The sequence below is a fragment of the Anticarsia gemmatalis genome, chromosome 9, assembly GCF_050436995.1.
Source record: "Anticarsia gemmatalis isolate Benzon Research Colony breed Stoneville strain chromosome 9, ilAntGemm2 primary, whole genome shotgun sequence".
Classification (NCBI taxonomy): Eukaryota; Metazoa; Arthropoda; class Insecta; order Lepidoptera; family Erebidae; genus Anticarsia; species Anticarsia gemmatalis.
Genome location: NC_134753.1, coordinates 2,713,740 through 2,726,799, shown reverse-complemented (window position 1 = coordinate 2,726,799; position 13,060 = coordinate 2,713,740). Strand labels below are relative to the sequence as shown.

At 42.5% G+C, this 13,060-nt stretch overlaps 1 protein-coding gene across 1 annotated transcript; it reads left to right on the top strand.

Annotated features, from left to right (window-relative positions):
- The first annotated feature begins 625 nt into the window (after positions 1-625).
- LOC142975311 (spondin-1-like) lies at positions 626-12,664 on the top strand. The gene is made up of 10 exons (XM_076118084.1): positions 626-760; positions 1,000-1,179; positions 1,511-1,725; positions 2,115-2,306; positions 2,685-2,891; positions 3,249-3,506; positions 3,850-4,015; positions 11,668-11,779; positions 12,103-12,244; positions 12,484-12,664. The coding sequence occupies exons 1-10, from the start codon at positions 742-744 to the stop codon at positions 12,592-12,594; spliced, it is 1,602 nt and encodes a 533-aa protein (XP_075974199.1). The 5' UTR covers positions 626-741; the 3' UTR covers positions 12,595-12,664.
- Positions 12,665-13,060: the final 396 nt, after the last annotated feature.

Here is a 13,060-nt window from a genome sequence, read left to right as displayed (position 1 = left end):
TTTTAACACGTTTCCTTTATCCTTTCTTGGTGTTCATAACACAACGTTTCCGTTGTGTTAGGAACCGACCTTATTCACTACAAATAAAACTTTTAAAATATAAAACCAACCATATTAATTCAAAGTATTTATACCCGAAGGCACAGGCACATAAGTGTATGAAAATACCCACGTGTCGCTATTAACAATTATATTAGTCCCCCCATGTAATAGGGGGGCTGATTTCAAGCCACGTTTCCGATCTTGAATCTGCTATTGAGAGAATACCAATAGCACTTTGCCCGACTCAGGAATCGAACTCTAAGTCGGATACGTTCTGTCTGCACTACGAGGTAGTTGAACCATCACGAATTATATAGTTACACAGATATTTAAAACAATTAATGAAGTGAATTAATCGTAGTCGTAGTCCCTGTGTTTTTTATCCGAACTCTGCATAACACTTAAAAACACACCTTGTACTATAAATTGTTATTATTTAGGTCAAGAATCAGTATCAAATTGTTCTTAGTCAGTACCTACACAGTAGTGTTATTTTATCCATACATTATATACGGCATGACACCTAACATAGCCTAGCACCTAAATTGGTCCACTAATTAGTGAGAATTAGGTATTAAGGGACCTGCATTGGAATCATTTAACTAATTGTGCCTGCCCGTTTTAGTAGCACGGCGATGTGTGAACATATGACACCTATTTTAAGATATATTTGAGCTATTTATAGGAGTCATTGTGAAAATGGGAGTGAATTTTTTTGGTGAGTTTATTTTTACGTTTATTTTTACTGTTTTCTAATGAGGAGTTAAGCCTGACTTCGTGAAAACATAGGATATCATCCAAATATTGTACTTGAATATACACACATGTAAATGCTTCAGCTTAAGGGCAGAAGAAATAAAATACATAGCACTGCTTGTAGGTAATGTAGGTATTCGTATATTGAGTCTTGTATAATATATATCGACATTTTGTAATGGCAACAACATATTTTCATAGGTACATACCAGGCTATAATTCTCGTCTTACTGGTCAAGTTATGTGTGTGCCTCGATGATGATGTGTGTGATCGAAGACCTTTGGACACCAACGCGGCCGCATTGCCGGCCGACAACCGCTTTCTGATCGACATCAAGAATATCAGGGAAAATATGTACATCCCAAAGCAATCTTATGAAGGTACAGTGGACATAATATCTCCTTACTCTTTAGTAATTAAGTATTTTTTAGGTAAAGAGGGCAGAATGTTCCTCTACCCTCTTTAAAATTAGATGATCCAAGAAATCACTCGACGTCACAATTTAATGACTACCATTGTAAGAACTCTATCTGCTAACTAATTTATTGCTTTGATCTTGAAGAATCTCTCATGAACTTACAATAGCAGGTAAGATTTCCATCTTTTTGTTGCTTATTGAAATAACTTTACCTGACAAATATTCCCAGGTTTTACAAATGGAAATGTTCTATGTATCATGCAACTATAGCTACCACATTTATATCTTCCCAGTTCGTCTCTTCTCTCGTGACAACACATCCACGTTCATTGCCTTCACGATATCCCTTCGGGGAGACTCCAAGAAGAACAAGAACAATGCGCGAAGACCGATCATGTTGAAACCTGGTCTTCTGCAGCTGCTCCCGGGGTCGAACAACACCAAGTACAGTCGTACTTGTGAGAATACTATCATTCAGTCTGACATCACCCCGAAAACTGAAGTTAAGGTAAGGATAGATAAGTTAAACGTTGTAACAATTAAAGACTTCGAATTATTACACCCTGTATTGTTTTTTATTTCTTAAGATAGAACTTGCATGGATCTAGAATTTTACCCCTTTCTGAACATTCTTCAGATTGGCGCTTTTTTAATGTTGTCGTCATAGAGCTGGCTTTTTAACTTTACAGAGATTAAAAAGGTAAAAGTAATTAGCGGAACCCATTTAAAAAAAAATGCTATACTCTGCTCCCTTTTTAATGCACGCAGCGCGACAAGGAGTTTTATTTTTAAATAACAAGAATTATTGATCGAGTTCAAAAGGATGTGTTCTTTATTCATTTATTTACTTAAATTACATTTTTATACCTGTATTATGTATGTTTTCTTTATTCTTAGGTTAACTGGATAGCCCCCGACAAGGACAACAAGTGTGTGACCATATTTGCTGTAGTGGCGGTTCAGCCTGACGTCTGGTACAACTACGAAGGTCCTCTCTCGCAGCAAGTCTGTGAGGATCGGCGTAAAGCAGACGATATGCAGCCGATGGAGAACGATAACTGTGATGTTTGTGAAGATGCTAGGTATCAGGTAAAGCCTCTTAATTTTTGTTATACTATTCAGCTGTTTGGGTGTGGTTTTAGAGGAATATACTTAATATAAAAGTTTTTATATTGACTTCCCTGCAGTTGCTGTGAGTAAAAACAATCTATCCCACTGTGTTCAGTGTCCTTTCACTAACAGTTAACGCTTTATTAGATGTTTTGACATTTCCTAATAATTAGTCACTATACCCCATTATAAATCGCAGGGCTAACCGTGTATTTTGGATCTCTGACATCAAATTTTAACTAATCGCTCTTTTACCTAAGTTCTTATTTTATATACATTTGGAAACCTAAACTGTTCCCTAACGCCAGATGAATAATTACTATAGCATATTGTTAAAGAATCGTATTTTTCTTACAGTTGACTTTTGAAGGCATGTGGTCCCAGAACACACACCCAATGATGTACCCCACGACTCCAGATATAGCAAGGTTCAGCGATATCGTAGGAGCTTCTCACAGCAAAGACTTCTCACTATACAAGACCAACTCCGAAGCTACAAGTGGACTGAAGATGTTGGCTGAACAAGGGAACACTACTGAGTTCGAATTGGAAATATTTCCATCGGTTTGTATTTACAACTAAAAGGAGCAGAGAACTTTATTTACAACTAATGAGCAGAGAACTTTACACGTATACGTATTTACGTATTGTATATTTTTCCACTAGCGTCTAGCCTATCCCGGGAATCCCTCTATTTTTTTGTGTAAACCATATGAAAGTAAATTCAGTACATTTAGAGTTTATCGTGAACAGGTCATACTAAAAGAAAAAGGCATATTTAGTTACTTGACCAATGACTTGGGATTTTTTTTTAAATAGATTTAGGGTATTTATTTATCGTAGGCTCTCTGAAAATTTAAGTTTTGTATCTACATAAAACAACATGATCACTTACGTATTAAGATCTCTTCTATATTTCAGTTAAAACAATCCTACGTCCGTACAATAATAAAAGCATCAGCTGCGCCTCGTCCCAACATGTCAACTGTCACAAACTTCCGGGTGACAAGGGTGCATCACTTGGTTTCCGTGGCCACTGCTCTTCTGCCATCTCCTGACTGGTTCCTGGGCGTCTCTAACTTAGAACTGTGCGATGTCAATACTAAGTACTGGGCTCAAAATGTCACTTTAAACCTGTATCCATTGGATGCTGGGACGGATAGTGGAAAGTTTTTTGAGGTTTGTTCTTTACACGTTTCGGCTATTCGGTATATTTTTCTGACATAGGTACATAATATTATAGGTAATTTTGGATGAACTTTCTTAAGGTATTAGGTATTTCGAATTTTCGATAGAGTATGGACGTCAAATAAAATTCGAAAATATATTTTAACCTATACTAGTTTCTGCCCGCGACTTTGACAACGTGTAGGTAAACTAAGTAAGTTGTTGGTATTATGTGTACCAAATTTCATGAAAATCTGTTCAGTAGTTTTTGTGTAAAAGTATAACAAACATAGACATCTAAACTTAGATACTTTTGCATTTATAATAGTAAAGTAGGATTGTATTTAATTCTTAGGCAGCGAATGAAGATACCTCCCCACCTCAGCCCATTACCTCAGCAGTTATATATAAGGACATCAGCAAAGAAGAAATAAAGCCATTTGCTAGACTGCTCTTCCGTTTGGTGCGGACTTACAGCATGCCTGACTGTGTGGAACAGCCGGCTGGAACTGAAAATCCAGGTACCCTACATATTCTGCTTTTGTTTTTTTTTACATTGATGGTTTATCGCAGACAGTCAGGAAAAATACATAACTGTTTTTTTTCTACCTAAATACGAGTGTCATATGTATTCTTACTTAAAATGTATGACTAGGTACGCTAATAGAGTAAGATCCCAGAGCTGCCAGACCTACGTCATTTTAGCAAAGCTGAAACTTTGAGGATTGTTAGTATAAAGGATCTGTTAAGAGGTATGCACATCCACTACCTTGAAAGCGGGGCCGTTTCTGAGGTAGCGCGGAGTGAAGGTGCGTAAAAAACGACCCAACCTACGTTATAGTAGCAAAGTTGGTTTTCAGATATGTTATTAATGATATTATGTTTTTTTTTTTTTTTTTTTTTTTCTTAGTTTATTTGCAATCAGTCTTATGACTATGAGCGAATTTGTTCTGTGGTGCTGTCGTGCCGAGTGGCATCCCATTGAATGCATCAACTCATAAGCTTTCTAGAGCTATTGGCGGGCCTCTAGCTCTAGGATATGGTGTCGTTTTAGGCGTTTTACATATTGGTCCTGGTGAGTTGGCGAGCAAGTTGATTAGGATGATGGATTAGCCTCTCTTTGTACTTAGCAGCCAAACACCTAATTTCTTCCTTAATTGTTTTCATTCCAAGGTGCTCGTGGATTTCATTATTGGTTATATACCAAGGTGCTTCCGCAATTGATCTTAGGATCTTGTTTTGTTGACGCTGTAGTATTTTTAGGTTAGAGTCGCTTGCACTGCCCCATAGTTGCAGACCATATGTCCAGATGGGCTTTAGGATGACTTTGTATATAAGCAATTTGTTGTCCATAGAAAGTCTTGAGTTCCTTCCCAGCATCCAATATAGGCTATTGTACTTTAGTTGAAGCTCTTTCTTTTTACATTTGATGTGGTGCCTCCAGGTTAGTCTACGATCAATGTGCAGACCAAGGTATCTTACATAGTCACTGTGGGGAAGGATACATAGGCCTAACTTTACAGGTGGGCAGCTTCCTCTTTTTAGGGCGAATGTCACATGGACTGACTTAGTAGCACTAGCCATAATTTTCCATTTTTGGAGCCAATCGTTTACTTTATCCAGGCCCTTTTGCAGGTTCTCTGATGCCAGTTTCGGATCCTTATGGCTTGATAAAATAGCAGTGTCGTCTGCGAATGATGCTGTAATTGTACCTTGTGTCAACGGTAAGTCTGCGGTGAACAAGGTGTAGAGCATTGGGCCCAAGACAGACCCTTGTGGCACCCCGGCATAGATATCTTGGAAGTCGGAGGTGGCGTCACCTTCTTTAACATAAAATAAGCGATCCTCCAGGTAAGACTTGAACACCGGAAAGTATGAGTGCGAGACATTCTGCTTGATCTTACATAATAAGCCTTGATGCCAGACCTTGTCAAATGCCTGCTGGATGTCCAGGAACGCTGACGAGCAGTACTCCTTTTGTTCTAGGGACTTTCTTATAGTGTCACATACTCTGTGAGCCTGTTCTACTGTGCCATGGTGTTCTCTAAAGCCAAATTGGTGATCTGGTATCACTCCGCGCTCCAAGAGGCTTGGCATAATTCTGCGAAGTATTATCTTCTCCAGTACCTTGGATAGTATAGGCAACAGACTGATTGGTCGATATGATGTTTTATCAGTGATTACTTTGCCAGCTTTGAGTATCATAATGATTTCCGAGACTTTCCACGCACTAGGGAAGTACCCTATTCGCAATGTAGCATTAAAGATAACCGTGATGAAGACAAGAGCCTTTCTAGGTAGTTCCAACAGTACTTCTTTGGTTATCAGATCGTAGCCTGGTGCCTTTTTACTGTCCAGTTTATTAATTATTTTTTTGACTTCTGCGGGCGACACAGGTCTAGGGGGAAGGTCCATTTGAAGATCTTGTTTTAGGATATTGTCAACATATTCTTCTGATGGTTTGTCCATGATTGCGTTTGGTTTAAATACGTTTGCTAGATGATCTGCAAACAAATTTGCCTTATCTTGGCTTGTTCTAGCCCAGTCATTACCCTTTTTTAAAGGAGGCTTTGGTATGTTAGGTCTGTCACAGGAGCGGCTGACTTTCCAGAGCGAGTAATTGGTGGCTTTGGTAGCAGTTAGAGACTCCAGCTTTGCTTGCATTGTTGAGTCATTTGCATTTTTCAGAGCTTCTTTTAATTTGACAATGGCGCTGTTAAAGGCAGTCTTATCTTGCGGGTGGCGGCTAAGTTGCCAGGCTCTGCGTAACTTGCGCTTTTCTTGGATCAGGGTCTTTATTTCCAAAGGTACATTTGTGCGCTGGTTTCTATGCTCGGCAGAAGGTGAACACTTCCACGCGGCAACTTGTATGAGATTTGTGAAGCCTACCACTGCTGTTTCAACTTCTTCTCCCGTTTTGAGTCTAATGTTTAGATTAAGGTGCTCCACTATGTAGTCTCTGAAGGAGCTCCAGTCGGTATGCCGGTTGTATAATGATATCGGTCTTTCAACCTCGATTATAGTTGAGCTTATAGTTAGTAAGACTGGAGTGTGATCTGAAGACCCATCATTACATGTTTCGATTTTCATATACAGTTCCGAAAGTCCTTTTGTAATGAAAAAGTCAAGTATGTCCGGAATTCGATTTTGATCGGCTGGCCAGTTGGTAGGCTCTGATGGCGCAATTGTATTTAGGCGACATTTGTTGATGCTCAGCTTTAGCTGTCTTCCCCTGGTTGTAATTAATCTAGAACCCCAATGGACATGTTTGGAGTTCCAGTCGCCTCCTGCTATGAACCGATTGCCCAGACTTGAGAAGAAGTTAGAAAATTGGTCAGAATCTATGCGATGTTTTGGGGGGCAGTACACAGATGAAACATTAAAGTACCCACATTTATCCTGTATTGAGACTGAAGTAGCCTGTATTTGCTCAGTTTTATATTCAGGCATTAGGTGGTGCTTTATTTTGTCCCGGATGATTATAGCTGATCCTGCATGACCTGTGCCATCTGGGTGATTTGTAGTGTATGTCTGGAACCCTTTGATTTTGACATTGGTTTTGTCTGTGCAGTGAGCTTCGGATATTAAGATTATGTCCAGTTTGTGAACAGCGATCAGCATGTCAAGCTCATCTTTGTTAGGTGAAAGTCCATTTATGTTCCAAGTAGCTAGTCTTTTTTTTTTTTTTTTTTTTTTTTTTTTTTTTTTTTTTTTTTTTTTGCGTCAGGAAAATGCATTACTGCATGTCCCGCCCCAGGGAGGAAAGCGGGGGTCTGTCGGGCTCTCCCGCCGGCAAGGCGTTCCGGCTAACTTGGGCATACCGACTAAAAACCTGACGGTGTTCCTTCTACAGTCACCATAACGTGGCCAGGACGCGGTACCTCCAATCGGATACTCCGCGTCCCAGCCGGTGACGGCCCGCTTTGGATGCGGGCCCTACTTCGAGCGGGGGCGGGCATGATGGTTGCCCCCCCCCTAACTCTCCACTTCACGGGGGTGCGCCAGGAACACACAGCGCACTCCCCACCTCTCGGACCTGTTCCCTGTCCAGGCGACGGAGCGTTCCGCCTCCGCCGCCCACAGGTCCGCGTCACGGGGGCCGGAGATCATCCCGGCGCCTACGACGCCCGGTGCGTCTTGCGCGGGAAGGGAGGGGAGCGTTGATTTCCCGCTCCCGTTCCGCCGCCAATTTGAGGGAAATGACCTCTTCACAAAATGAGGCGACGGCCGACCACGCTGCCTCGCTCCCGACCATGGACAGAACCACAGCCGAGAGCGAGAGGTCGCTCCCGACCACCCCGGTCAGTTGACGGCGCTGCGACGACCACGCCTGGCAGTGTGCCAGCGTATGCAGCGCCGTATCGGGGCAGTCTCCACAGTGATGGCACCTGGGCGTCTGCTCGCGGCCTATGCGACACAGGTACTTGCCGAAACAACCGTGTCCGGTCAAGACCTGTGTCAGCCGATATGTGAGCGCGCCGTGCCCTCTCTCCAGCCACTCCGTGACCGCCGGCCGCACGGCCTCGATGGTTACGAGGCCGGCGCTGGGGTCTTCCAGTCGTCGCTTCCACGCCGCCAGGACATTTTGGCGGAGCTCTGCTCTCCGCGCCTCGATTTCTTGAGGCACTGGCAGTGAGCCTCCGCCTCGGGCCTCCTCGCGCCATGTATAGAGTGACGCGAGGGCCCCCGCGTCCAAGTCCCACGGCGGCGTTCCGGCCAGTAGGCACGCCACTTCGAAGGAGATCGTGCGGTAGCCTCTCACGGCCCTGACGGCCATCACGCGCTGCGGACGTCGCAGCGCGGCGATGTTCTTGGCCGACAGGGCATTGGCCCAAATGGGAGAGCCATAAAGGGCCATTGACCGCACGATCCCGGCGTACAGCCGTCGGCAGGTGTTGTTTGGCCCCCCGAGGTTCGGCAGCAGGCGAGATAGTGCGCCCGCTGCACCTACGAGTTTGGGGGCCAGCCGACTGAAATGGGCTGTGAAGTCCCATCGGCCGTCGAGAGTCAATCCGAGATACTTCATCGACGAAGCAATGCCGATGGTGACTCCGCCTACTATTATGCTGGATCCGGGTGGAGGGCGGCGTCGGGGCCCATGGAAAAATAGGGCCTCCGACTTTTCTAATGCCACCTCCAGACCCAGCCGCCGGATGCGAGCGACTACTTGTGCGACCCCAGCTGTGGCCAGCACCTCTGCGTCGCGGTGCGTCTTCCCCCGGGCTGTTACCAACGTGTCGTCGGCATAGCAGAATATGCCGACGCCCGGCGGGAGCGCACCGCGCAGAACGAAGTCGTAGCCTACGTTCCACAGGAGAGGGCCTAGAACCGACCCCTGTGGAACCCCACACGAGACTACGCTTCGCGACCAACTATTTTGACCCGGGTAGACAATCGTTCTTCCTTCTAAGTAAGCCCCGACAATGCGGCGGAGGTAGAGTGGCACTCGGTGATATTCGAGTGCCACTCGTATGCTGTTCCAGGGGAGGGTGTTGAAGGCGTTGGCGATGAGCTAGTCTTAGCCCAAGGCCTTTTATCCTTGTAATTTGGTTATGAGTGTAGTCATGAGGCTCATAAGAGTACTCATTTGTTGTAAGACCAAATCAAATTTTTCATTTTGTTTGGTGAGGAGAATTTCTAATATTGTAGGATTTTGGTTTGCATTGGGTAAGGGATTCTCTGTGGGGACTTTGTGTGATCCATTTCCAGCAACTTTGGCATATGAGAGTGGGTTATTTCCCTCATGAATGGAGGAAAATTGTTGGGCAGTATTACTTGGGGGGTTTTTCTCTCGACTTGTGTTGTCTTTTGCAGTAGCTCTTCGGTGACCATATCTGTTATTTTTTCTAGCAAGGATTTCCCTATATACCTCACAACCCTTGTAATTTGCTGGGTGGGAGCCATGGCACAGTGCACATTGAGCTGGTGTATTTCTATCTCGCTTTGGACAATCTGAAGTTTTATGAGCCTGTGCGCATTTTACACAACGGAAGGGTCTCATACAATAATTCTTTGTATGCCCATATTGCTGGCACCGTTGGCACTGTACAATTGAGTTTTTCTTCTTTGGATCCTCAATAATTATGGACTGGTTGTAGATATATTTGATTTCTTTAGCCAACTTATTGTTTGGGCTGGGTAAGAGATTTACAAAGAATGTTGAAGTTGGTTTTTTGTCAGGGCCATATCTGGAATTAATAATTTCCCCGATCACAGTGTTCCCACTTTTTTCAATTTCTTCTTTTATCGCACTTTTAGGTGTTGTGTGGTGAAGATTCCGAATGACAATACGACAGGGTCGTTCTTCCTTTTTTTTGAATGTGTGGCCAATTAAGCCACTTTCACGGAATTTAGTGATGATTCGCTTGTATGCCTCCATATCTTGGCTGTTGATTCTCAGCTGGTTTCTATTCGTAATTCGATATGTGAATAAGCTTTTATCTGCAACAGTTTCCACAAGTTCAGTTAGTTTATTCACATCTTCTATACCATACAATACTATAGGTGGGGGCTTGCTAGGTTTTTTTTCCACAATTTTTTTAGTTGCAGGAGGCTCTTCAGTTAAGTCGATTGGTAGCTGACTGAACCTGTTGCTGGTGACTAAGCTCTCTGGTGAGTTGCTGAGTTTCTTCCTTTTAGGGTTTCTGCCTGGTACTTTTTGCCAAGAAGGTGGGCTTACGGTGGCTTGTTGGCTGGGTGCATATTGCGTAACTGTGTCTTTCAGAGGTTTTGCCACAGTTTGTAAGTGTTCTGGGGGTTTACCGCCCAAGGAGTTACTTCTAGGCCTGGTGGTGAACATACCGCGGTGAAGGGCCTGCTGGGTAAGTTTTTTACTGCTGCCAGTAACATTCACTGTAATGGAAGCCTGGTCGCCTACTTCCATCAAGTCTTCGGTAGCTAATTTCACACCCTCCGGCCCGGGTACCGGAGAGCGCCGGGGGTTAACCGGATCGCATGACGTACAATCTTTCTCATTATTCGACATTTTCATAAAAAAGGGGGGGTTGGGAGAAGAGGCATATATTACTTTCCCAAGGTAACATACCAGCTATTTCAGGGGGCATTTAACTTCCCTAGGCCCGCTATGGCCTTAACAGGTTAATTGACCGCCGCCTGCGACTCGGCGTTGCTGCTCGTTTAGCACCATCCAGGGGACACGTGTAGGGATGGCCTAGGACAGGTGGTAATTCCTACGGACGTGAGCAACATCATCCCCCAATCCATCCTATCCATCCATCCATCCATCCTAAACATTCCAAGTACTATTAATCTATACTAATTTTATAAAGCTGAGAAGTTTGTTTGTTTGTGTGAACGCGCTAATCTCAGGAACTACTGGTGCGAATAAAAAAATATTTTACTGTTGGATAGCCTATTTATTGAGAAAAGCTATAAGCTATATATCATCACGCTACGACCAATAGGAGCAGAGTACCAGTGAAAAATGTTACATAACCCGTTTATGTAACATTTTGACCTATCTCTCTTAAGTGACGCAAGCAAAGATGCGCGGGTCAGTTAGTATTCAATGATTTTTCAATTTTTATTTTTTTAATTCAATTGTTTTTCATTTATGCGTATGAATAATGCTCTTACTCTCGCACTCATAGGGAAAGTTTAATGGCGTCTAGGGGACGAAGGGCCCTGCGGAATGGTCTGTCCGCATACAGGGGGTCTTAAAATTGTACCTTTAATAACATATATAAAATTTAGGCTTGCTACTATGACGTAGTTGACCTCATTTTTTAATAACATTTAAGGCGTCTGGCAGAAGTAATGGCCCCGGGAAACGGTCTGGCAATAGTCAATTTTAATTCTACATAATATCATTAATAACATATCTGAAAACCAACTTTGCTACTATAACGTAGGTTGGGTCGTTTTTTACGCACCTTCACTCCGCGCTACCTCAGAAACGGCCCCGCTTTCAAGGTAGTGGATGTGCATACCTCTTAACAGATCCTTTATACTAACAATCCTCAAAGTTTCATAGCTAGAATGACGTAGGTCTGGCAGCTCTGGGATCTTGGTCCATAAGATCTTTTTCCAAACCTTAAATAAGTACTTTTGTAATAAAACCTATACCTACTTGAAAATACTTACATATTTTCATACGACGTGCGTAATAATTTATACACATAGGTACATAGCTAGACTTAAATGCTATTTGCAGAAGATAATGGAGACGGGGAGGATGGCGGTGGTGGTGACGATGGCACAGACCCTGAAGAGGAAGAACGTAAGCCAGAATATCGGCCTACATATGCTCCCCCTACTACTACGAGGTACGTAGTTACAATTACCTACTTACCTATTAAAATAGCAATGAACGATCCACAATATAAAACTAAGTTTGTATTTTCTGATGTTAAAACTTCTAGACTCCTCTAAGCAATAAAGAATCGCAAAATTATCGAAATATATTAATATTTTTTAACACCATAATCTTAGAAGTAACGTTATATTTTAAAATTATACTTCTCCCATAGGTTAGGTACTCGTGTTTATGCAGTCCTTTTCTTGGGAGTTTGCTTTTGTTCAGCAAACTATCATCAAGTGATTTTGGAACTATAATTACTTGCCTATAAACGCAATGTTCATGTCTCAGTGAGGAGCCTCCATCAGTGGACCCAGAGACCGAAGTATCGAAATGTCCCATGACGACATGGACCGAGTGGAGCCCGTGTGAAGGCGAGTGCATAGAGAAGGCTGTCACAGGGTACCAGACACGATTCAGGCAACATTTTGCTGTAAGTTTTTGCCTCATTTTTTTGAATTCTCAGGACTCTAACCCTGTATTGCACACGTTAAATTCACGGCTGGCGCCGCTATCTCTGCTTTTCTATAATTCTTTGCTTTTGCTTTGCTATTCTTTACTATACAAGAATTTCTATGTGGAAGTTGCAGTCTATTTCGGCAAATACACCAGAATATAAGCGAAGCATATTTCAGAAGAACACCCAATTAATAGAGACAATTTTTTCTTCAGAATCCGACACCTGAATGTACAGTCAAGATGCCCACGGAAGAATTTCAACCGTGTGAAGAAGAATGTGAGGAAGAGGAAGTGGAAGAAGAAGAGTACGAAGAAGAAGAATAGTAAACTATTATAAAGATTAATTTTAAGAATTGTATCCTCCTTTTGATTACATAAATATTTTTTTTAAATTAAAAGACTTCTGAAGTTTTTGTTTTTGTGTCCTCATCACCTTTCAATAACATTTGTCATTTGTCATAATGAAAAACTTCCTGAAAAATAGACTTCAAGCCCTTAGAGGCTTTAATAAAAATAATTAAATAAATATGAATTAACGTAAACATTCGTCGTACTTTCTTGCAACGATAGGTCTTGAACTGTAATGGGAAGACATGTAAGTACTGTGTACAATGGAACGTAAGTTCGTTCAAAACATCTTGATAAAACTGCGTTGCTTATTATTCCCGACTTTTTTTATGTTGATTTTTTAACGGTTTGCAGAATGTGACAGTATGAAAGTGGTAATATCTTGTTACTTATTTGTACTGTTTATATTTAGTGCTTAACCTCTCAAGCGCCCGGCCACCGT

Coding starts and splice junctions, on each gene's coding strand:
- LOC142975311 (XM_076118084.1), top strand. Junction 2,307..2,684: donor GTGAAGATGCTAGGTATCAG/GTAAAGCCTCTT, acceptor TTTTTCTTACAG/TTGACTTTTGAAGGCATGTG. Junction 4,016..11,667: donor GGCTGGAACTGAAAATCCAG/GTACCCTACATA, acceptor TGCTATTTGCAG/AAGATAATGGAGACGGGGAG.